This window comes from Rhinichthys klamathensis, unplaced genomic scaffold (assembly GCF_029890125.1).
Source record: "Rhinichthys klamathensis goyatoka isolate OS25496 unplaced genomic scaffold, OSU_Roscu_1.1 h1tg000262l_1, whole genome shotgun sequence".
Classification (NCBI taxonomy): Eukaryota; Metazoa; Chordata; class Actinopteri; order Cypriniformes; family Leuciscidae; genus Rhinichthys; species Rhinichthys klamathensis.
This window is the reverse complement of record NW_026606783.1, coordinates 877,924-902,153: the sequence shown is the minus strand read 5'-3', so window position 1 is coordinate 902,153 and position 24,230 is coordinate 877,924. Positions and strand designations below refer to the sequence as shown.

The following is a 24,230-nucleotide window of genomic DNA, read 5'->3' as shown; positions in this document are numbered from 1 at the left end:
AATTAACAATATTATATCATTTTAGAAGCGAATGACTTATTTTGCATGGCAAACAAGGCATTTCGATATCTGTTCTGCTTTTTCATGAACACAATGGAAAGTACAGCGGACGCCTTGGCACGTGATGCAGGGTTTTTTTCAGTCTAGCAGCGGGTCACTGACTACACGTTTGCGCCCCCTTTATTTTCATATGTATGTCTGGCTAATGCCTTTTCCCTCCAGACAAAAAGGTTATTCTCTTTCGGGTAAGAATTCTGCTGCATTATTTTTTAAATACCCAGATTTAAATAACTTAAAATATTAATATTTCCCTCTTTTGGGCTTTGTTTGATACGGCTTTGGCTAGCGAACTTGGTTTTTACTCTACAACAAGTTTAACCTCGAACTCAAACAGCCTGCTAATGTAATAGCTGCTAGCCGCTTAGTAAATAAGAAACGCATTGCGCCGTTTAAACCGCTGAAGTTTCGTTTTGACTGATATCAGCGCATTGGTAGTGGGACTAATTTCAATACATTAAGTAATGAGCTTGTTAGCTATAGCATTGGTTTAGTTTGTAGATGATAAAGGCCAATGTAGGCCTCGTTAGCCGGTAGCATGTAGCTTAGCATAGCTTAGTTAATGCGAACAAACGGTAGGCGGCTCTAAAACGCACGATTGGAGACGTTCGGTATCCAAACACTGTTTTCTAAAATGAAACAATTTTTTTATATTATGGACAAATATTCATGGACTGCAGTGATTGTTAAGTTATTAGTGCGTGTAGTCAAATGTATCTTACTCTAAGCTTGCCAGCTATGTTGTGTTTTAATGCCTCAGTTGACTTGTAAAACTTCATTCTGAAAGCTGAAGTAGGCTAACGTTACGTAGAAACGGTTAAATTACGTTCTTACGTTGTTTATTAATTTGAGTGGCACTTTTTAAATGTGTGATGGGATTTTTTGATGTATGCACACTAGTATGTTTATACCGCCTATATATTTGTATATTTAGACTATCGTCTCTTCGTTACAGTGAAATTAACAGCAGGTGTACATTGAATCCTTAAGCCCTCATTATGGACGCTGACATACTGAACATAGAGGAGATAGTAATGGGCGGTGGAGAGACTGCTGCCCCTGCAGAACTGCCCCCTGTGCCGACAGAGGTTGCCTACACCACCTCCATTCAGAACCGTGCACCACCTCCTATCATTCAGTCGTGTAAGTGTGATGGGAAATCATTGATTTTGTACTGGAAAGATGCCCCTCCAGCTTTTAAATGCATGTTTCTAATTTGCACCTGTTGCAGTGTTATGCCAGTTTTCAAATTGGGTGTCCTAGCATTTTTATTTAAAATCAGGTATATAATAATTTATTTTAAGTCTTGGGAAGTAAGATTACTAAAAAAAGAAAGAAAGAAAGAAAGAAAGGACATGATTACTAAAATATTCCAGGATCCAGATATTACTGGATTAATATTATCCTGTTATGCTTATCACACTCCTAAATCCTTTCTTTTCTTTTTCTAAGTTATACTACTTTTAGAGGTTTTTTTTTTTTGTCTTAATGTTACACTAGGTATATACCTTTATTATAAATTTGTACTTGGCATTGCCTCCTATAGCGATGTTTAAATTTGTCGTTCTCTCTGTGTATTTAGACCAGCATGAAAGCCTGCAGTGTTTCCAGTGTTTTATTACTTTCTGCAACTCAAAAGCCAAGGAAAGGCACATGAAGAAGAGTCATCGGGAAGAATACAAACAGCAACTTCAGCAGGTTAGTAATAAACCATTACCTTGATAGCACAGAAGCACAGATCTCTGATTATTTAGGATTCGGTCATTTACAACATTCACAGTTTGATTTGGGGGGAACTGTTTCTGAGTTTTTCTTCACCAGTAGACCCGATTTTTTCTGTCAAAATGACTGAAAGTACTTTAAATTATCATTTAATGTTATTAAATTACATACATTTATTTGGTTTAATCTACTCTACTCTACTATTACAGGGTTTCCGTTGTCCTGGGAAAAAAATGAAATGTCCGACAAAATTAAATCTCTCCAGTCAAATTGCGTAATAATCCCGCCCCCCTAACACAATATGAATTTGAGAATAAGCCTAAAATGTATGAAGCAAAAATACACCGACCTTTGGCTATGTTATAAAGGAACAGGCTCTACCGTTTGAAAGTTATTAAAAAACATCGCATGCTGCATTTCAAATAAAGCGCACGCCAAAAACGGCTGTAATATAGACCTAAACAACGAACGATTGAGTGAGATGTTTCAAATATGGCCAGGCCCAGGCAGGCTAGCCTTAAAAGCTTTTTTCAGAGGCCAGACGCGACGGACGATGGTGAATCAGGAACATCTCATTATATAGATCAGTGATCCGCGCACTCGTAGGCTACAGTTTTTTTTTTTTTTTTTTTTCATCAAAATTGAATAGCCTATGTTCATCAGTGGTTACAGCCTATATCATGCAGGGACATGTTTGTGTGCATTTTATTTTGTGATTTCACCGGAATTAATAGAGAGTCTCCGCAACGGCGATGGATTGAAACTTGAGTCCGAGTGAAGATTGCTCAACTCGCGCAGCGCGTTGTCCATGCAACTGATAGCAGCGGACACGAGCGCTCAGCTTGATTTCAAAAACAACAGATTTTAGCGCTAGATCTCTTATTTAATAGCGAACTAAATGAATGATCTGCTAGTTAACTGGAGATGTTTTATTTATTTGTATTAGGCACATCCGTGCCTCAATGTTTCAAAAAGTGAATGTGTGTGAAACCATAGTAAAAAACAATTGGTGTTGATTGACGCCAATCTGACGTTCATGTTGTTTTCCGTCTATTTGAAAGTTAGGCTAATAATAATAACATATTGCATTCTATACGGCCTGATTGTGTCATTTTTTAAGTTACATAGCCTGCCTCCAGTTTTCCTCAACTTGACTAATTAAGAGGCGATATTTGACCGGCATATCATCAAAATGTCCGTAAAACGAAACCTCTGCAGGTCACTTTGACCGGCACCATTTTTTTCTAGCGGAAACTCTGCTATTATCAAGTGGTTTTGTTTCAGATATTGTGATGTCAGCTTTATTTGACAGACTTGGCAAACTGAATGCTGTAAGATTGCCACCAGGTGAAATAAATGCTTTTTCAGAGGAAGGAGTAGTTATTTGCACTGTGCTTCTCTTTTATTTTTAACATAGTGGATGGATGCAATATAACTGTTGTTTGAGTCCATGCTAGTAGTGATGTATGATTTGCGAAAGAATTATGCCGCCATATATCTATTATAACTTATTCAATAGACTAATAAATATAACTAATAAACTTAAAAGAGACACAAATGCAAAAATCTGAATCTGTTTTTTTAATGTTCTTTCAAACATGAAATTATTTTGGTTTGAAAAGGATGCATGTTCACATACCTGTTGCCTTTGCTTCAACAGTGCGATACTCTGTTCACATGCTACGTGTGTGATCGAACCTTCCCCTCTTCTGAGGAGCTGACACAACATCAGTCGACCCACAACAAGGAGGACAAGCCCTTCAAATGTGCACACTGTCAAGAAAGCTTTCGCACATTCTCAGAGGTGAGAGGAGGTTCATTAATTGGAACTTAAAATGCTTGAACGACTCTTTTTATATGTATATATTTCACATATTTTTTTATTAAATTCTGTCCATTCAATGTGATGTTTCGTAGTATAAAGTATAAAAGTATCTTAAAGGGTTAGTTCACTCAAAAAAAAAAAAGAATCCTTCCACCGTCATGTCGTTCCAAAACCGTAAGACTTTCATTCATCCTTGGTACACAAATGAAGATCTTTTTGATGAAATCTTAGAGCTTTCTGGCCCTCAATCGACAGCTACACAACTACTTTGACGCTTCAAAACGTTCATAAAGAGATTGTAAAACTAATCCATATGATTTAAGCGGTTTAGTCCAAATTTAAGTGTCTGAAGAGACACTCACTATCTTAACCCTCTGGTGTTCTTCGGTCGTTTCCGACCGGAATTTTTTAAATAAAAAAATGTTAAAAATCGTAGCTTCATCGGAATGGTACGAAACTTGGTGACTTTTATGGTACTTAGTATATGAACACACAAAAAAATTGGGGACATGATTTGAAAAGTCTAAGTGGTCGTAAAAAAAATAGTCACACTCATGGCCTTCGGTCAAAAATGACCGGCCATAGGATATGAATGGGAAAATGGCAAAAATATGAAAATACAGAGGTTTTTTGTGCGTACAATCTACAAATCAGCCACGATGCAGAAAAAAAGCATAACACAGTGAAGGGGTGAATCTCTAAAACATCAAGAGTGCAAAACAGACAAATACACTCACACACACACACACTTATACACACAAAAACACACGCACACACAAATGAACGTGTGTCATTGCAAAAGCTAATTTTGGGAAATGTGTGAAATAAAAGCAATTATTCATCAATGTAAGGAATAAAAAGCACACAGATATGAAAGCATGAGACTGTAAGCCATCAAGGTTGCAAAATAGACATGCTCACACACACACAGACACAGACACACACACATAGGGAAATATGAGACTGGTGAAACTGTAACAGAGAAATGTGAGAATATGTGAAATCAAATCAATGAATCAAATAAAGGGAAGACATTGGGTCCAAAATGCAAAGGTCACACACTATGTCTCTCTCTCTTGAACACACGCACACACACACACACACACACACAGTGTAAGATCAAACGATGGAATTCTTCCCTAGTAACCTCCAGGCCTATTGCAGCACATATGTGCTCTTTTGATGTGTTTATTAGAGGTTGAATTCAAATCAAATACTGTCAAACTACCCATACTACTTCTGAATAGGATGTCTACTTCATAAATTGTATGAAAATTATGGAAATACATGGTTCAGATCATTCAAAACATATATGAAAATGGAGGCGCCCTTATATGGTCAGTAAGGAAGCTTGGCGTTCCATGCATCTAGTGAAAAAGTTTGGTATGCGCCAAAATAAAATCTTGACTGAAAGCTTATTTTTTGAGATATCAACCTAAAATTTGGAACACAACTTGTTAAGATTTTTGGCTTTCATTTTCTTGCAGTTTTAGAGTAAAATATATTTTATAATATATATATTTTATATAAAATATAAATAATAAAAAAAATTTGTAACTCAAACTTTCATAACTTTTTTTCTGTTTCACTTTCATAATTTCTTTCACTTCTACAATAATCTGGCAAATGTCTTCTTTAAAACAAGACCAACCATAGGTCTATATTCCAAAGCATTCTTGAATTACAACCATTTAAGTTTGGATAGTGATTTTCATGTCTATGCGAAAATAATATAATTTTTATTTTATTTTTTAAAAATAAAATAAAACAACCAAACAAACAAAAAACTTGACAAAAATAGTCTTTGAGAATCACTTATAATAAATTAAAATCCACAACCTGAAAAAAATAGGCAAATATGTGCAAAAACAACTAGAATTCACAAGCCTTTCTACAGAGGCTGTAAATCCATCTAGTGGTTAAAATATGATATTGCATGATAATTATGCTCACTACATCCACCAGATGGCTCCAATGTGATTTAAAAAAATGTTTTCTATAGGCCAAGGATCCACTTTAACCTGAAATACAGCATTAATTAAAAAATAATAAAAATAATATATATATATAAATTTTCTATTATATTCAATGGGAAAAAATTGATCATAATTATTGCATAAATATTAATTATTTTCATAAAATTCTCTCAAAACACAAAAAAGAAAAAGAAAAAATATTATTGAACAAAAATAAATTTCATTGATTTTACTGAAAAAAAATAAAAATTGATTTCAGGGGTCCGGTCACTTTTGACCGCGAAGGTCTTGAGTGTGACTGGAAAACGAAGAACTCCAAATATGATGAACAGATTTAATTTAGGCTTTTAGTCACATATAAACACTGATCAGCGAACATAAACTGAAGCTCAACCGTACATGCTTGACATGCGAGAACAAACCTCATTGGTTCTTCTGGAAGCTCAAACGTACTGTATAACACACGAGAATGAACCTCATTGGTTCTAGTACGTCAAGCGAATATGCTTGGGCAACTATGTACTGTTGACTTAGACTTACACATGCCATGCTTATATTTGGATTTTGAATAATTGTAAATGTAAGCCTATGTTTAGTAACAATTCAACATGCATTACTTTCTTTCCACAAGTTAACAACGCATCGACGGCAGGTATGCCCTGAACGTCAGTTTGTGTGCAAAGAATGCAACGAGACGTTTCGAAGCCCTGGACTTTTGCGCAACCATCGTTTGGGCCAGCACCCCGTGCCCCTGGATGAAGAAGAGGTAGAGGATCCCACAAAGACCTACCGGTGTGGTAAATGTGGTAGGGGGTTTGAAGAGGAGGCAGAGCTCCTGCAACATCAGGAGAACCACGCAGGTGACCGGCACTGCAATGGTAGCGCTGCCGTCAAACGTCGAGGGAGACCGCCGAAAACTGAGGCCACAGCTGCCAGTGAAAAGAAACTGAAGCGAAAGAAGGAAGACGAGACAGAGGAGCCTGAGGAAACCAACAATTCAGAAGACGCTTCTGCAACACCAGCCACAGCTGAATCGAAGACAGGAGGAAGACGAGGACGCCCAGCCAAATCTACCCTGGGGCCGAAGGCAGAAGATGAGGAAGCAGAAAATGATGACAAGAAAGCTGTTCCTCAGCCGGCCCGGCAGATCCCTTGCACTGAATGTGACCTCACTTTTGCCTCCCTGGCGCAAATTCGAGCACATAAGAAAGAGAAGCACACGCAGCGGAAGCCTCACCCTTGTGAAGAGTGTGAGGAGAGTTTTAACCGACCTGCGCAGCTGGAGGCCCACATGGCAAGAGCACATAGTGCTGGTCGGTACACCTGCCCCACATGTGGGAAAAGCTTTGGCAGAGAAAGTAACCTGAAGGCTCATCAACAGAGCCATGGAAAAGAAGAGAAGCCAGTCGGAAAGAGATAATTCAGTTCGGGAGAATTTTGAGGGTCTATGGTATCAGAAGATGAATTCGATTTTTTAAAATATTGTGTATAGAAATGTAGGTGGGGGACAGGGTTCACTTTAGATTTGAAGTTGTGACATAGTGGGGATCCTTCAACTGTGTGACGCTCGAGATCAACACTATGTGAACATGTTATTTGAAAACTGGAAACCCAAAGGGTAGTGTGTTCACAGTTAACTAATGGTATCCATGTTTGGATGCCTCATTGTATCTTGACGTCTGTACATAGCTTTGGCATGGCAAGTAACAAAGGATTCATACCACGACTGAATTCTCATTTGTAGGGATAACCATGTTGTAACTAATACCATCAAGAGAAACCCACGGAAAAGCCTTATTATATTGTCTAAGGCTTCACATTGTTGTTTTATTTCTTTTTTCTTTCTTTTTAAATTTTAAAGTTTTTTCTATGAATATAATGTGTTATTGTTTTTACATTATTTTTAGAAGTGTGTACAATGGTGAGTGGAAAGATTTACTAAATGATTGTTTTCTGATGAAATCTGGCTAAATTTTATTTCAAACGTTTTCATTTTCTACTGGTATGATTTGACATTTGACTTGAACTTAAATGTTACCCACAGCTAAGACAGTTCTCTGAGTGAAGTAAATGTCTGAATAATTAATTGAAAATATTTTAAATGTCATCTGATTTTTTTCTGTGTTGCTATTAATTATTTGCACACTACAGCATTTGCAATTGTGAAACCAATGGTCAAGCTGATCTTTTCAAGTTGAACAATATATCTGCATTACTGATCGTTCATGAAGGAGAACAGAGGATATATCTAAAACTGCAATTATCAAACCTTTCCCTTTCTTTGCGGTTCCAGTTAATCTTTGGTTAGCAAGCTCAGCGTACATGCACTAAGTCTTTAAGGTTGTTTGATGAGCTAGAACATGATATCTGCACACCACGTTACGTTTATTATCCGGCATTGAGCAAGGTGGATATGATTTCCGTGACACCGGAAAGGCTGGCGCATCATCTTCCTGTGCGCGAAACATTTTGCTTACTAAAGTTAATTAATTTAAAATGGAAAATAGACTAAGATCATTTTCATAAAGAATTAGAAAGCCTAAAAGTTAAGTTGCTTTTTGCACGAGCAACCAGGTGGGGGAATCCAATTTCTTTCGCATTCTAGTAATGTTAGAGAAAACAGGTTGATAAAGGAACCCCACATCTAAACCTGTTTGTTTGCAGCATTTTACTTCGGGTAAATATTTGGTCTGTGCTGAACTAATATGATTTGGGGAACAACTCGATCTGATCTCACCATGAGGGGCGGTGAAGTATTTTAGAGGTCGACATTCAAGTACGAAGGATTGCGCAAATCAATAAATATGTTAAATTTCATGTAGAATAAAAATTATGACATCAACAATTCAGACTATCTATTTGAATAGCAGAGAAAAGCAATGGACTGAGAGACAACATAATAACATAAAAGTTCTGCCAGCCAGGTAGTGTGTCTTGTTCTTTGGTGTTGAATATAAACCTGATATAAACATAGACGGATATAAACCATAGACAGTATAAGAAGTGGACAGAGCCATCTCATTGGAACTCAGTTGAGACAGTTGAAGCCCATTTTTAGCGATTTTTGAGCACTTCCGTTCCTGACGCGCAGACTCAAACCGACTCAAACTAAGCTTGATGACGTGAGCAACCTGTCTGACAGACATAATCTTCTAGTAGCTGTGCGTGAAAATTGCCAACGTTAATCTTGCAGAGACGGGGAACTTGAGCAAAGAGTTCTTTGGCGTGAGTGAGCAGGAGTAAGTATTCCGTTGCTTTTATGGACTCATTATCTACGGGCTTCTCCCTTGACGGGACGTCCCCCCGATTGCCTGCGAGCTTCTCCTGCTGTCTGTACGGTAATTTCTGTACAGCGCGACAGAGAGTCGAGTGGTTATGACGCAATCGTTAGCCTATTTTTACTAAATCTGTTTCTACGGGGCCATAATGTAACATAGAAGGTAATGGAGCACTTTATACATTGTCGTGTTTCTTTAGAAATAAATAATGGACAAATGGAGTCTTTAAACGCCTCAGATGTAAAGTTATTCGCTGTCAAAGTGACGCCAAAATGAATGGGAGTCAATGAAAATGCTAACGCAAGTGAAGTTCTGCTACAACATGGCGGCACCCGGCCGGCTTCAACTTCCGGTCGATGGATTACCCCCTTGATATAAACGCAGAGATGATTCAGTCAGATCCGAAACAAAGCCACGCCCCACACACAACGCTCTGCTAAACGCATGTACAAGTATATAATATTAATTTCTGCCCTTTCACAAACTGAGAAACCTAAGATTATTTTAAAACAAGGATAAAATTATTACGGCAACATGTCCGCTTTGATTGTTTTTATATGAAGACCGCTCTAACTCCTCTCCACTCCTACAGACGGCAGCATCAACATTCCAAGCAGCTATTTTATACCGGAAGTATCGCATGGACAGTGGCTTATTTCACCTTATTGCTTCTGCATGCTCATGCAACCTAATTTGAGTTTTATCACAGTCGAGATAAAAGAGTTTTGACATTGGCGGTAGCTACAATCTCGCATTATACAGTTGTGTCTCATTTTTATAATAGATGATTGTTGAGCAGTTAAACCCGCCATTATCAGAGATCCATTGTTTCATTACTGAACAGTAGATCCTGGAGCGAAGGTGCTTGGAAATGTTCGTCGAAGACTCCTAGGTAATCTAAATGAAGTAAGCTTACTACTGCATTCACTGTAGTGGTTGAATTGACAGAACAAAACTGTTTAAAATGTCACTGTGTCATGCAGCAATGCAGTTCATGATAGATGTTGTAGACACTGTTTATGTCTGAAATCCAAGACATCTCTTTCTCTAATACTACTTGAATCATGTTCCAACCAGGGTCGGAATATAATTTATATTTATTTTGTTTTATAAATTATTTAATAATCTGATTTTATTAATAAAGGTTACTTACTATTTCATGGCATTGGTATAAATGGATGTTATCACCTCATTGAGGTTAGAAGTGCCTCGGTGAAAAATGTGACCCTTTAATAATAATTAAATAAAAAATGTTAAATGAAACCCAGATAGCAAAATTGATACAGTATTTCTTCTTTTTTTTTTTTTAAGACACCATGTCAGAGTTTACCCTCGATATCCAGCTGACGGAGTTAGGTTTTCCAAGCTGGAATTTCCCCCTCTGTGAGCCACAGAACGTTAAGGAGACATTTTTGCCAACCCAGAACAGCATTGAAAAGCCAGCACCTGAGACTGAAATACCTGTAGGCTGCCATGAAGATGCCTGCATTGTCACTAGTGCATCGGCTGACAAAAGCTTTCTGCTGGACCATCAGTATTCATCTCCCTTTAAACAGGACTCTTCATCTATAGAGGAAACCGCTCAAGGTAATTCAAAAATCATTTCCTCAGAGGAGGATAAAGTCATTTGCAATTCATGGAAAAGAGAAAGAAGAGGGGGGACAGAACAGAAAAACGATGACGAAGAGCAAAGTGGACAAGAGGTAAAGAAAAATTATGAAAAGGAACAGAATTCAGAGGGGAGCCCTAAAGCCTCCAGTCTTACGACAGATGACGCTATATCTAATGAAGAAAGGACAGATGAGGATGTGGAATTTGTTTTGACTGATGACGATGATGTTGTTGATGATGATTATGATGAGGAGGAGGAAGAAGATGATGATGATGTTGAGGAGGACGTGGATGAAGATGATGTTTCCTGGCCAGGTATTGTATAGTTTTCCAAATAATGGATTGTGATTTAATTAATGCAGTATTTTGTAGATTTTGCTGAGCTTAAAACTAGATTTTTGCACTGCTGGAACAGGAAATTTTTACTTGCCCCACTACAAGAAAAAAAAAACTACATTCCAATACATTGCACAATATATTGGTGTGTGTGTGTGTGCTGGCTCATTTTCCTTAATTACCTTTGCCATCATCTAAAATTAATCTTTATATAAACAAATAAATATAAATTTAAATCTTTAGCACTAATAATATTTATTGCTAAAAAAACCCTAAAAATATCAAATTGTTTATACTGTACTTAATGTATATTAAGAAATATTTTAAATAATTGATTTTATTTTTTATTAATTTATGCAAAATAGTGCAAATGGAAAGTAAAGAATATTGGTACGTTACTAATTATTCTATCTTCAGCAATTATGTGTCACTAAATATTTTATTAACAAGTACAATCTACTTGTTTTTTTATTTGAAATATTATAATCATTGCAGCTATAAATTCATAAACACTTTCTGGATAATGGTGGCATAAGATGTCAAATATTACTGATTGGTTAGTAATTTCCATCCTATTCTAATAGAGGTGTGAATCTTCACTTGCCTCACGATTCGATTATAAAACTATTTTTGGTGCATCACGATGCATTTCCTTCAAATCTTGTATTAATATTATTAATATAGTTTTTTTTTTTAGTTTTTTTTTATTAAAAATAAGAACAAAAATGCAAAAAACAAACCGAAACATTCGATACAAGTGCTTTGCTTCTGAAGGACATGCTAAACTTTTTTTTATAATAAGAGTACTTGTGTGATAGACCTATACAATAGATCACACATAGACCTATTACATTTTTTTTTTTAAATTGATTATTTTATTTTCATGCAGAATCAGTCACATCAGCATTGGGATGCATAAAAATGACTATTCCGCTGCTCTACATTTTAACTAATGATTCCAGTGGCCTTTCAGCATCTGTTGATGCAAGTTTTTTCTTCAATTTCAGAGACGAATGGATGTGGAGAGAATGAAGAGAATCGCTGCCATGTGTGTGACCTTACCTTCTCCTCTCTCTTCCTACTCCGAGAACATTTAAATATGCATACGGGTGTTCGTCCCTACCGCTGCGATGAATGTGGCAAGCAGTTCTGCCAGTTAGTCAATTACCGCACGCACCTTCGCTCCCACTCGCACAAGGCCTCGATCCACTGTCGTGTTTGCTCAACCATCTTTGAGACAGAGGAACAGCTCCAGCAACACTTGGACACCAACCATTTTGAGAAAGAGTTCTACCAGTGTGATTTTTGCAAGCAGATTTTCACTGACCTAGATGTGTGCAAGGGTCATGTAGAAGCACACAGGCAACAGGCGAAACGACATTTGTGCCTCAAATGCGGCTCCAGTTTTCGCCTTCGCAACTCGCTGCTCCGTCACTTGGAATGGCACAGCAGAGGCATCTTCTCCTGCTCGGACTGTGAGCGGACCTTCTCCAGCAAGGCTTCTCTGTTACGCCACAGTTTCTCTCACTTGGGCGTCTTGCCATATACGTGTCTAAAGTGCAAGCGTCATTTCCGCTTGCCCTCTCTCTACCACAGCCACGAGTGTAAGCCGGAGAGCATCCAGTGCATGGCGTGTTTAGTTTTCTTTCAGAGTCAAGAGGACTTTGACAAGCATAAGAAGGACACAGGTTGTTGGGGTCATCAAGGGGCTTTGCCTACCAAGAAAGACGAGATCCGCTGCATGGAGTGTGGCCAAGTCTTTGCAAGCATTGAGGAATTAAAGAAGCATGGGAGCACTCACCAGAGGGTCCTAAAATGTGCTGAATGTGGGATGGGTTTCCGCTCGTCACTCATGCTTATGTCACACATGGGAGGGCATGCGGCACAGCGGCCGTGTCTCTGCCAGGACTGTGGCCTGGGCTTTCCACATCAACAGGGTTATGACAGCCATCTGAAAACATGTGGAATGGTAACTCCACCAGTGGTAAGGGTTTAGTTTCTTTTTTCTTTTTTTTAAATGTCCTGTACTTTAAAGCAGGGGTTTTCATAGGGGCTAAGGAGAATTGTAAAGAATGTTAATTTCAAAATGTTAATTAAAACGTCACATTCATTGATTTTGGCATAAGTGTTTCTTTCTAGTATTGTTGTTAACTAAAACTATTAAAAATCTTTTTCGGAAATTTAAATAAAGCTAAAATAAAATAAAACATCAATATTGGATGAAAACCTTGAAAACTTAGAATGTTGCTTTGGCAACTATGTAAAATAAGTTTGTTGAACTACTACAATTAATAAAAATAAATTAATGCTATATAGAAATAAAAACCAAAACTACTGAAAATTGCAAAAGCACTTGACAAAATTACTAAAAGTTAAACTAAATTTAAAATACAAAATGAAAATATTCAAATAAAGCTCACTGCAAGTATTAATTAGTACTATAGTATATTATAGTATATGCAAAAGTATAGAAATAATACTTAATTAACATGTTTAATTCAGCATTCTAAAGACTGGTCAAAAGTTATTTTTAACATTGCCTTGCCACATATAACATTTCAAACACTTGGCACTTTTCACCTCTGAAAAACTGCTTTAGTATGATTTTATTGTGAAAAGTGGTATATAAATAAATAGGGGTGTAAATCCCTTTTTTCACGATACGATCCAACATCGATTCTCTAAGCCAGAGATGCGGTATTTGCAAATACCTCAAAACATGCTGTGATGCGATTAAATTAAGAGGTATACACTGATTGATATATTGATGATATGATATTATTTGCCTATTATACACAACCAGTTCTGATTTTTTTATTAACTTACAAATGCAACCAAATATATAACATGCACATTTCACTGAAATGTTCAAATCCTGTATCCCAAACAATTGCTCTGGAAAAATACAAAACAAAACAGGCAGACAGGCTAAATGAAAATGCAACTTCATTCTCTGACAGTAGGTGGAGCTTATGGAATAGCAGAACAGGTTTCCATGTTTGCCAGATTACACAAAAGTAGCACTAATAAACACTACTTTATTTGGCATTTTATGCAGTTAACATGAAAGGAAAATGCCATCGAAACTTTTCTGAAAACGAATGATTCCCTTCAGAGGTACTGATATAAAAACGCCCCCCACACACACAAATTAAAAACTCCTCTGAGCTTTGCATGAATCACGTTAAAAGCCCATTTCAATGTCAGAACAGAAAGGCAACGAGTTTGCTGTTATGCAGTGAAGAAAATATCTATATCTCGATTTTTACACGTTGCATTGATGCATATCGTTAGTTATTTGATCAATGTATTGATCCATATGCATGTATTGTTACAACACCACTATAAATAATTTGAAATTTCTGTTCTGGTTTACACATTTAACAGTACTTTATAATCTATTGAAGACAAAAAATATAGTCAACTCAAAAAGTAAAATACTTTCTGGTCAATTTTCCAGATAAGCGTTTTTATTTACAAATACAATGATGATATAAAATTAATTCAGCAATTTTTTCTTAATTTCATGCTTAAAGGGGAACTTGGGGGACAACTATTTCAACTTAATAAAACCATTTAGAAATCATTTGGATGGTTAAATAACCTGTTCTGGTGAAAATGGTGACCAGCGTTCCCAGGCGGAAAACCATCCTTGCAACATGGGGACTAACGTCCCGGTAAGTTGGAAATAGGAAGTCTCGTGAGAAGCGAGACCGAGCAAGAAACACAAACTGCTTTATGGCAATTCGACAAAATTCTATGATACTGTGTATGATGAATTATACCCACCTTGGTAGACATAGCTCCACACGATAAAGTTGGCCGGCGATAATAACAAATGCACATACGCAGCGGTAGAAAGGGGGAGGAGGGCGCCGCAAGTGAGTTTTTTTGGGTTTTTTTACGACAGTGTTGTGAAATATACGCCCCACAGCTGTAGAGGGAGCTCGATGAGAAAACATGCAAAAACAAAAGTGAAAATCAGCGAACAAATGGCTAGAGTTGCCAAGTTTCCCTTTAATATCAAAATGTTGAGAATATATCAATGTTGAAAAAATATCCCCATACTGTAACCTTATTCTGTTTACAGGCTTCTGTGAAGAAACCAAAACCGAAACCAACCCCCTCTACACAAATAATGAAAACAATTGCTCCTAACATTGTCTTCCAAACTATTGCTCAGGCCTCAAATCCTGTCACATTCTCCAATAGTTTGAAGGAGGTCCGCATGGTTCCATTAGGTGACCAGAATAAGCCTGCTGATGGTAGGTGGAAGCTTACCTTAAATAAAGAGCATACTCCAGGTATGCCTTTAGTCATGCTTGTGCCAGTTTCCACTGCACAGTACTCATCTACCTCAGATCCTACCAAGAGATCCCAAAACCTTTTGCCATCCTCTCTAGTCTTAGAAACACGCTCATCTGCTCCACATGTAATTTCCATGCCGGTGGTCTCGCCTGGATCTGTTATTAGCAAAGAGGCAGAGAAAGACACTGTAGAGCCCTGCAGAACCAACATTCCTTCAAATACACTCATTCCTGTGAAAAGTCATGACAGTTCCTCCAAGAAGAGTTGGACCATTTTAGAAGATCAGGGTTCTGTTCAAGTTATTGATACAGAAAATGTAAAGGCAGGTGAACAGGCTGCAGGTGCAGCGAAAGCGAACCAGGGAATGAACGGTACTACGCAAGTAGAGGTGGAGAATGAGCAGAAAAATCAATCAAATGGGGAGCCTAATGCATTGAGGGATGAAAAATCACATCCAGGGTGTTCATCAGATGCCGCATCTTTCAATTCCACGTGCCCTGTGACACCATTATGTCTAAAAAAGGTAAATGAGGAAAAGGATGATGACAACATCAAGAAAAAGTCTTCAAATTTGAATGACCTTAACTCCTCGCCTCTAATGGCAGAAGTAGAAGTTAGTGTGCCTTTCATGAGAAAATCAGAGAAGCAAATGCTGGATACGCAGGACATTACAGATCAGAGATTTTTCAAAGAAGTCAAGTCATCTGACAGGATGTGTGCAGAGTCATTAATGAATTTTACCATGACTGGGGACAAATCAGAAAGTGGTCCTCAGAGGCAAAACGAATCTGGTTTCGATGTAGAGGTGGAAATGAATGAAGATGTGGATTTGAGCAGCATGGAAGTGGAGATTGGTGATGAAGACAGCGGAGTGGATATGTTGGATGGTGAGCTTCATGAATGTGTGACTTGTGGACAAGTCCTTCCTGAAAAAGACATGATCCAGCACTACATGAAGCATGCGGCCGTCACAGACAGTCCTGAGTGCTCTCCTACTAACTATCCCTCTCACACTACAGAACAGTCCCCGTGTAGCCCATCAAGAAAAAGACTACGATCTGGTACAGAGTTGTGACATTTTGTTCAAGAGTATTTACTACCTTTCTTTTTTATTATTTTAAATTGATACGCCTGGTTATTAGTAATACATAATTAACTTTGAAAATAGGAGTCACAATCATTTTTACCCAATGAAATTTTGGGAAAGATTGGTGTATGTTAAAACCAAGTGTGTTTTGAATGTGTTCCACTTTTGACGTTTCTTTCACGGTATCTTATTACATTTCCAGATTGTCGTGTAAGATACAATACATGTAGATTGGGACATTGGAATAAATGCTTTTTTTTGTTAATTTTTTTTTTATCTATATTTATTTCAGGGTAATTTGGGAAATTGAGGTAGTGTTAGATCAGCAGCTTAATTCTGGTCTTTTGTGCGAGACTGCACATCTTATCAGTCCTGCTTGGTTTAAAGTTTCAGCTTCTGATTGTGACATTATGTACGTATCTTCTGTTCTTTACTCATTCCTGTAGTTGAGTTTCTGATGGTCAAAAGTGGGGGCAAAAAGTTTTTCTGTCAGCAAAAATAAATATGCAAATGCCGCAAAACGTCATTTTCACTGCAAATTCAATAAATTATAAAATATTTGAAAATCAGTAAAAATATCAGTGTCTGTTTACTTCATATAAGCATAAGTAAGTTGTCATGAGTTGTATTGGATTGTTTTCTTTTGTTCCTCTTTCTAAGTTATTTCCCTATTTTTGTAAGGAGGCATTTTGAAAAGAAATACAAGCCATTTTTTAATGACTTAAATGTGTGTTCTGTAACCTACTTAATGACTCTTGAATGTTTTTTTTTGTTTTGTTTTTTAACTACATATTGATGTACAAATAAATAATTTACATCGGCTGCCGTCACTTTTAAGAATCTAAAATCGTGATGTCATTTGATACTGTTTCGGTGGTTCTCTGGAATTAATGCTGTATTGCAACGGAGTTCAAAGTGAAATCTAGTTATAAAAATAACATTAAGGTCACATTCCTCACGGTGAAGACGGCGTTGTTACTGAGAGTAAAGTCAAATTGTTGGATAACAGACTATTCTTTATGGGTTTATTCAGATTTTTGATTCGCCAGCAAAGTCTTAGCCTATTTGGGAGGTGTTCATAGGCTAAACCAACTCCAATGACTCATACGGGAAAAATAAACCGAGTGGGCGGAAAAATCGAAAAATGTCATCAAAGATCAAATGAATCGCTGCACATCACTTCACTGGTAAGCGAGATTATCTTCGTTGTTTTAAAGTAGCCTATATTGCCTCTGTTTATATTTAAAAAATACAACTACAATATTGTTTCAAGCGTTCTCTTGTGGTCGTCTTATTTAACTTTAGCCTACTTTTAAAACTGGCAAGAATGTTTTAATAAATTATGTGAGACCATATAGCCTACTACACTAACGCTTGTGGTAGCCTAAATGTTACATTTTGTACGTTGCAGTCGGTTGCATTACGATAGTCCAATGTTGTCACTTGACTTACCAGATTTCTTTGCAGGTTAAATGTATAGCTTGTCTTTATCGTCGTAAATTGAATAACTTGTAGGCGATATATAATACATTATATAACTTATGACTTAACTTATAGCCTACGTACGAAAGTCAATATTAATGTTTAAATATTAGTTCGATTATAGGCGCTGTTCTCTGAGCTTTTGCATATTTTTCTAATTTGGACATTTTCTCTTGTTAGGTTTGGTGAAAGGACAAGATCACACAAGTTTCAAACACAGGAAATGACAAAGAACGGCCTTTTTTTCCTCTCTCTGCTAGGTAGGCGAGACTATCGGTTTTTTCCCCCCACCTCTTCCTTTACTGTTATTTGAGACCACCGTGCATTGCATATTTGCAGCAATATCCTGTTAGATGTGGGTACTCTGTTGATGCAGAGAACAGTTTTTTTTTTTTTTTTTTTTTTAAGTATAAACTCTTGTGTGGGTGTTAATTTTCACTCATCACAATTTTTTTTGTCCGGTGGTGTTCAGGTCACATTGATACTTGTGGCCATCATTTAATGACTTTAATGATGCTCCATTATCTTGCTCCATTTTTTTTCTAAAAATTGATTACCATATATTTTTACATCACTATAAAAAGTAGACCTATCTACATTACATGTGTTTCTTTTTCTCCCTAACCTTTATAAAGCTATGGTCAGTGCTGTTGAAGGTAAGAATTTATATTGTGAGCTTTGTGTTTTGGTTAGCATGTTCAGTCATGCTAGTTATGCTACATTTAAATAAGCATATAAATCCTATATTTATTCGACTGACTCCTGCACAATATACTGTACCTGTTTACATTTCTTTACATTAATGTTTTTTTTCCCATAGACAAAGGCTCATGCTATGGCATCGGCTCTGGCACTATGGCAGGTATTATATTCGCTGATGTTGCAGTGACGATCTTCATTGTTTCTACCACCTACTGGTATGCCAGCAAGCGCAGACAAAAGAAAGAAAACGGTCAGAAATTACACACACGCTACTAATTTTCTCTAGCAATCCTGTAAATGTCATGTAAGTGCACAGAAGAAATTTAACATGCTTTTGTTGATGTATTTTTTTTTTCTAGCTGACGAAGTCTACATGAATGTCAGAGCAAACTGCAAAACATGATGATCTTTTGAAGACTGACATGAATTATGGAAGACTCACTGACATTTAATATCATATTACATACATGATAATAGAGGATTTATATTTTACATTTTAGCACAGTTTGAATACACTCTTAAGTGTTCTTGTGATATCTTGTAGATGAGACAAAATTACGTACACTGGAAACTAATATTATTAACTCAATCTAGTAGATTATCAACAGCAATAACTGCAGTAAGGAAAAACACTGCCAGCTAGTGGATAGTTCTGTCTCACTACTCTTTCCTTGCTCTAGGAGAAAGTGACTTTTAAAATGTAATATAATCAAGCTTTCTGAAACTTGTATTATACAAAGAAAACAAAAACAATTCCGTAATTTTGTTCATGAAAGTATGCAATTATGCATTATGTTTCTACATGCGTCAATGTAAGAAAAAGGGCTGTATAGGACAGACATGATGCCATCTCAGTTTCTTTGCAAGAGCTTTAGGTGATTAGTAAGGTTATAATTTGAGTCTATGGCATCATAGCTTAATATGCAAAAAAGTGCCGAGTTCTTATATTCAGCTGCACTGTTTGGTATTCTGTATAATTTCTATGCATATAATGAAACAATTAATAAATCTTAGATCTTTTTAAAAAGTGGATTTATGAATTTATTTGATCTTCTGCACAACACAAAATTTATTTTGCAAGTGTGTATGGCAGATTTGTATATGTAGATTAACATTTGCTTTGTTCTCTCTGTTATCTAATGATCTTGACTTTCTCCAATCACATCTGTTCTGAGCTGATAATTGAGCGCAAGAAAAGGCCTTCATTTCTGCGGATATCAGCAAAGAAAAAAAAGAGTGTCCTGGCTGTACATATGTGCTTTTACATAAGCATGTTCTCGTTGTTATAAATATGAAAAGTATCAAATGACTGTGCTCTGGAATCTCCCAGAAATTCCTGTCTAAAACAAGCACAAGACTGTGACTCCTCCACTGGAAAAAAAAAGGGGGAAGTAGAAAGAAATTAATCTTTACCGTTTTCATCACTTAAATTTCTAGATTTATTTGCAATTATCAATAAAATGTAATAGTTCTGTCACCAATATAGCTGATCACTCTTATTTGCTAAGGATATTTTGGAATAATTTAAATTGTTTAAAGTCTTAATTTAAATACTTTAACACTTTTACGCTGTCCTTTTGCTAACAAAAATCCGGATTCAATATTTACACAGTGACAATATAATAGCATATTATAATGTATCATATCCGCAATGTCTATTGAAACGCATTTAAAATCTTCATATTATCACCCAGTATACAAACGTCAAAATGTTTATGTTTTTAATATGCATGTAACTAAGCATAATAATCTTTAAAAAGCTCAAGTGCTTTAAGGCAAAGGTAATTTATCTGTCAGATTGTGACTGTACCTCATCAGTTAGTTTGTCTTCTTAACAGGGCAGGTCTTTAGGTGAGAATGAAGTACACACACCTGTATCACTGAAGCACACTTTGCTAAGAAAAACATAGTTTTTAAATAAAATGGTAAGTGGAACAGGATATAGGTTTTTTTTCTACCTGTTTGAGGGGATCAGATACTGGCTTTAGTCACATCCTGTGCAGTGAGACTTTTAACCGCATTAACAACCAGGTCCCTCTCACTAGCCGCTTACTCACAGACCTAACTTACTGTGAAGTGCAACTACATTTACTAAGAAGGGCATTTGAAAAAGATGTGCTTTTTTTTAAAGATGTATGAGATTTAGTTTCCAATGTATTTTAATCTTGTACTTTAAGGCTAGAAATAGCCTATATATTCTAACATTGACAGGATACAATGTAAACAAATGAAATACTGAACTATAGGTTAAGTGTGTGTGTGGGGATGTAGGTGAGAGAGCAAGGGAGAAGAGAGACTAATGTTACCTCAGATAGCAGAAGCACGTGTAGCTCCTCCCCTGTATCCTTTGGTTCTATTTTGATGGATGGTGATAAGTCATCAACACATAGGCTACTCAGTGATTTTTCACACACAGGCAATTTCCATATAATTCACTCTGATATTCAAGGTGGTCTAGCTCACAGCCAGAAAGGCGTATTGCGCTGTTTTAAAGAAACCTCAAGTCAGGGCTGCACCAACCCTGAGTAATTGTGCTCATTATGAGAAGGATTCTATACCTAATGGTCCCTATGAATGGACTTTTTGGTGAGTACATTTACAAACTTTCATAGGTTTTAAGTATAAATGAACTCGGATAAACAGATTTTTTTTATATTGTTCTTATAGTTTAAATCATCAGCATTAAAATGATCAGTTTGCTCTGGGGTCAGTTATACTTTGGCAAATATTTCCCGCCTTTGAACCACAATTAAGACATTTCAATGATTGAAGATATTTGGTTTTGGCATACTTTTCACTACAAAACTCAATATAATAGATGGTAATTAAATCACAATGTAGAGAAATAGCATAAATAGACTTCATGCATATTATAGTATTAGCTATTAAGTTACAATTCATGTATATGTCATGTGTTCTAAATTGAATATGTATATATTAAATAAGTATATATTGTATGTAATGTCTTATTTATAATCACTAACTAATTGATATGGCATAGAATGTTTCTCCTTTTAAGTATTCCATCAAATATAAACAGGCAGTATCAGTTTAATGGGGTTGCAAAAAACTGGATTGCAGAACTATTTTTGTATGTTTTGTTTGTGGGTTTTATGTGTACTTGCACACTGTGAAAACTTTTATGATCAATAAGTTATGACAACATGTTTTTACATTGCTTTAACTCATAAAAATAAGCAATTTGCAACATTTTTAATTCAACTCATTTTTTAAAAGTCAGTTTAATGTAATTTAAGTCGAAATGACTTAAACATCCAAGTTGATTGTACTTAAAAATTTAAGGTAGCAACTTTTTTTTGTTGCAGTTTGCAGTTTGCAAGTAATCAAGATGAAATGGCATTTTCAATTCTGTTGATTGATTTGAGAACATGCTATAATAAAAAAAATATTTTCCCTTCTCACTTATCAGCAGGCTTTGTTGAGGGGAATCAAGGTAATAAATTCTCCAAAGATCTCTGAAATTCAGCTGAATCTTCTTTTTGCCTATATTAGAACATGTGCCAATGTGTTTTCTGATTCTCAGACTGCAGTTCATGTTACCAGTTGGACATTGGAGTGGTTATTGGGATCATCACGTGTGACATCATCCTCACGCTCCTCATCGCTCTCTCAGTCTACTGTTTTATTTCCCATCAGAAAAGGAGAGGCAGTTTACATGCGCAGACCAGTTTCTATGGGTCAGGTATGTCTTGTTTTGTTAGAGAAATCAAAAAAGAATCACGACTATGAGTTCCAGTCAAAGTGACTTATTTTTCTGATGTTAAGGCAAAGCAAAAAATCACCAGCCATCAATGAGGTCAAAGACAATTGAAGTAGAATCACCTTATCAGGTAAACAATATCAGGTTAATGTATATATAAATCAGTATTTATTATGAATGCAAAGTATTTGTGAGTTTTAATACCAATTTTGGTTAAATCTCAACATAAATGTGTTTATGCATGTAATAATTTTCAAAATGGTTTGACAGGAACTTTATGGAGTCCAATCAGATATATACAGTGATCTTCAGCAGTATCGGAAATGAGGTGACCGTATGACATGTAATGGTAATAATAATGGGTCACGTACAAGAATAGTTGGAGATTGCATAAGTTCATTAAGTTGTCAAACTGCATCATACAAATGTGTATTTACCCTAAATAAGCTATAGTACTTGATTTATGCAAACAATTTTTTTTATAATTTTGATTGGTTGTGCCATACATATAAAAACATGAATAGAAATAAATAAATGTTCATGGTTTATGGAAATGAAATGATCTTCAAAAATTTGTATTCTAAATTTTTTAATATAGCTGTCACAGTTGTTGTCATTTTTATTTATTCATAATATATCTTTGTAATGAATCTATATCAGAATATAATTCCCTTGTTCTTCGTGTATAAATAAATGTGTTTTATTTTGATTATGTGGCCTTTGATCATTTTTTGTCTGCTTTTTATAGACAACATGTGGGGTAGAAAGATGCATAAAGCCACACCGATCATGCACTGTTTTTTTGTGTGGCTAAGGAAGTGGACACTGTGTATAGTGGACCTGTTTAGAAATCGCATGACCGCAGTGAGTCAGTTAGACAAAAGGGACTTTTTTTTTTTGTGGTGATGATGAATGTCTTAAGTCCTGAATTTAAATCCTGAATCCTGAACTTTAAATCCTGAAATGTAGTTATATGTACTTATGAGCATTTCCACTATTGCTGATATGTTGCTATGTCTATGTAAGTCAAGTGTGATTATATTAAAACAAAGAAAATCAAGGAAATGAAACTGAAGGGTGTTTGATGTGGCTTGGCATAGAGAGCAATAAATTTGCTACTAGATTCAATGTGACCACTTCAAACGTCCACAAGAGTGCACTATTATCTCAGTGTGCTACATGTCACATGCAGCGTATAGGCCTACTCTGTCTGTCTTCAGACTTATCATTCTTCATATCATTCATGTCCTATTTTGAAGCTCCTCTCTGTGCACTTTAGCTTAATGTCTTCTTGATCTACAACAGATTCAATATTTTGTTTTGTCTTTGCAAACAATGGACGTTTTTGTAAATATTCTGAGAAACCTTGAAGTAGGCTAGCAAAAGGCTAATATTTATTTCTAAGACATGCTGGACTAACAGCCAAAAACAGCCAACTTTGAATCATACTTTGATGTAATAAGCCATATTGCACAGAGCTCAAACTGTGAAGCCAGCTGTGTTGGTTTTAAAGTAGCAATAGGAACAGATAGGAAATTGTTGACAGCATCCAATAGGTTGATAGCAAAATTGTTTTGATTAGATTGTTAAATAGTAAAATTGTTAAATAGATTTAGCTATTTGCAAACTTTCACTGATTTGTATAAATCATTCAGCAGATTAAGTCTTCCACGTGGTTATTCTCCCTCAGTTCTGTTCCATGTGAAATATGGAAAAGACAAATATGAATTTGGGATTATTTTTTATAATTACAATTTGAATTCAGTGGCGTGTATGAGTGCATATTTCATGATTCTGAGTAAAAGCTATTTGTTTGCAGGACATATGGACAAACAAAGAGAGCGTTCAGATGAAACTAGGTTAAGCTAATCTTTTAATAATCTTACATCAGGTTTTTTTTTTTCTAATAGGATTTCAAACACTTTCTTTTGCTTCCTGTGCACTATTTACCCAAAGCCTGGCATGCCCGAACTACTCAGAAAGAAACAGCAGGATCATATTCAGAGAAAGAACCCCAATTATTTTCTGAATTTGGTTTGGTTTGTTTGCTTAATTTTTTTCTCAGTGTGAGAGGAAATCTACCATACATATTTGAGTGTTTACAAACAGTATCCCTGCTTTTCTA

At 36.0% G+C, this 24,230-nt stretch overlaps 4 protein-coding genes across 6 annotated transcripts; all 4 read left to right on the top strand.

Annotated features, from left to right (window-relative positions):
- The first annotated feature begins 87 nt into the window (after positions 1–87).
- Positions 88–7,675, top strand: LOC130101890 (zinc finger protein 91-like). Its single transcript, XM_056267748.1, has 5 exons — positions 88–245; positions 1,013–1,200; positions 1,640–1,755; positions 3,440–3,583; positions 6,212–7,675. Exons 2-5 carry the CDS (start codon positions 1,056–1,058, stop codon positions 6,998–7,000), a joined length of 1,194 nt encoding a protein of 397 aa, XP_056123723.1. The 5' UTR covers positions 88–245; positions 1,013–1,055; the 3' UTR covers positions 7,001–7,675.
- Positions 7,676–9,438: 1,763 nt separating this feature from the next.
- wu:fe05a04 (zinc finger and BTB domain-containing protein 41) lies at positions 9,439–16,766 on the top strand. 2 transcript variants are annotated; one of them, XM_056267699.1, is made up of 4 exons: positions 9,439–9,764; positions 10,170–10,784; positions 11,813–12,789; positions 14,896–16,766. In XM_056267699.1, exons 2-4 carry the CDS (start codon positions 10,175–10,177, stop codon positions 16,186–16,188), a joined length of 2,880 nt encoding a protein of 959 aa, XP_056123674.1. In that variant the 5' UTR covers positions 9,439–9,764; positions 10,170–10,174; the 3' UTR covers positions 16,189–16,766. The 2 variants fall into 2 exon arrangements, with proteins under 2 accessions (XP_056123674.1, XP_056123673.1); XM_056267698.1 differs by having other exon boundaries at positions 9,440–9,750.
- A 513-nt stretch (positions 16,767–17,279) lies between these two features.
- On the top strand, positions 17,280–19,196 carry hcst (hematopoietic cell signal transducer). The gene is made up of 5 exons (XM_056267701.1): positions 17,280–17,387; positions 17,863–17,942; positions 18,318–18,338; positions 18,503–18,634; positions 18,744–19,196. The coding sequence occupies exons 1-5, from the start codon at positions 17,362–17,364 to the stop codon at positions 18,785–18,787; spliced, it is 303 nt and encodes a 100-aa protein (XP_056123676.1). The 5' UTR covers positions 17,280–17,361; the 3' UTR covers positions 18,788–19,196.
- A 1,123-nt stretch (positions 19,197–20,319) lies between these two features.
- tyrobp (transmembrane immune signaling adaptor TYROBP) lies at positions 20,320–22,796 on the top strand. Of its 2 annotated transcripts, none has more exons than XM_056267764.1 (5): positions 20,320–20,970; positions 21,818–21,838; positions 21,929–22,087; positions 22,171–22,235; positions 22,376–22,796. In XM_056267764.1, exons 1-5 carry the CDS (start codon positions 20,925–20,927, stop codon positions 22,430–22,432), a joined length of 348 nt encoding a protein of 115 aa, XP_056123739.1. In that variant the 5' UTR covers positions 20,320–20,924; the 3' UTR covers positions 22,433–22,796. The 2 variants fall into 2 exon arrangements, with proteins under 2 accessions (XP_056123739.1, XP_056123738.1); XM_056267763.1 differs by having other exon boundaries at positions 21,815–21,838.
- Positions 22,797–24,230: the final 1,434 nt, after the last annotated feature.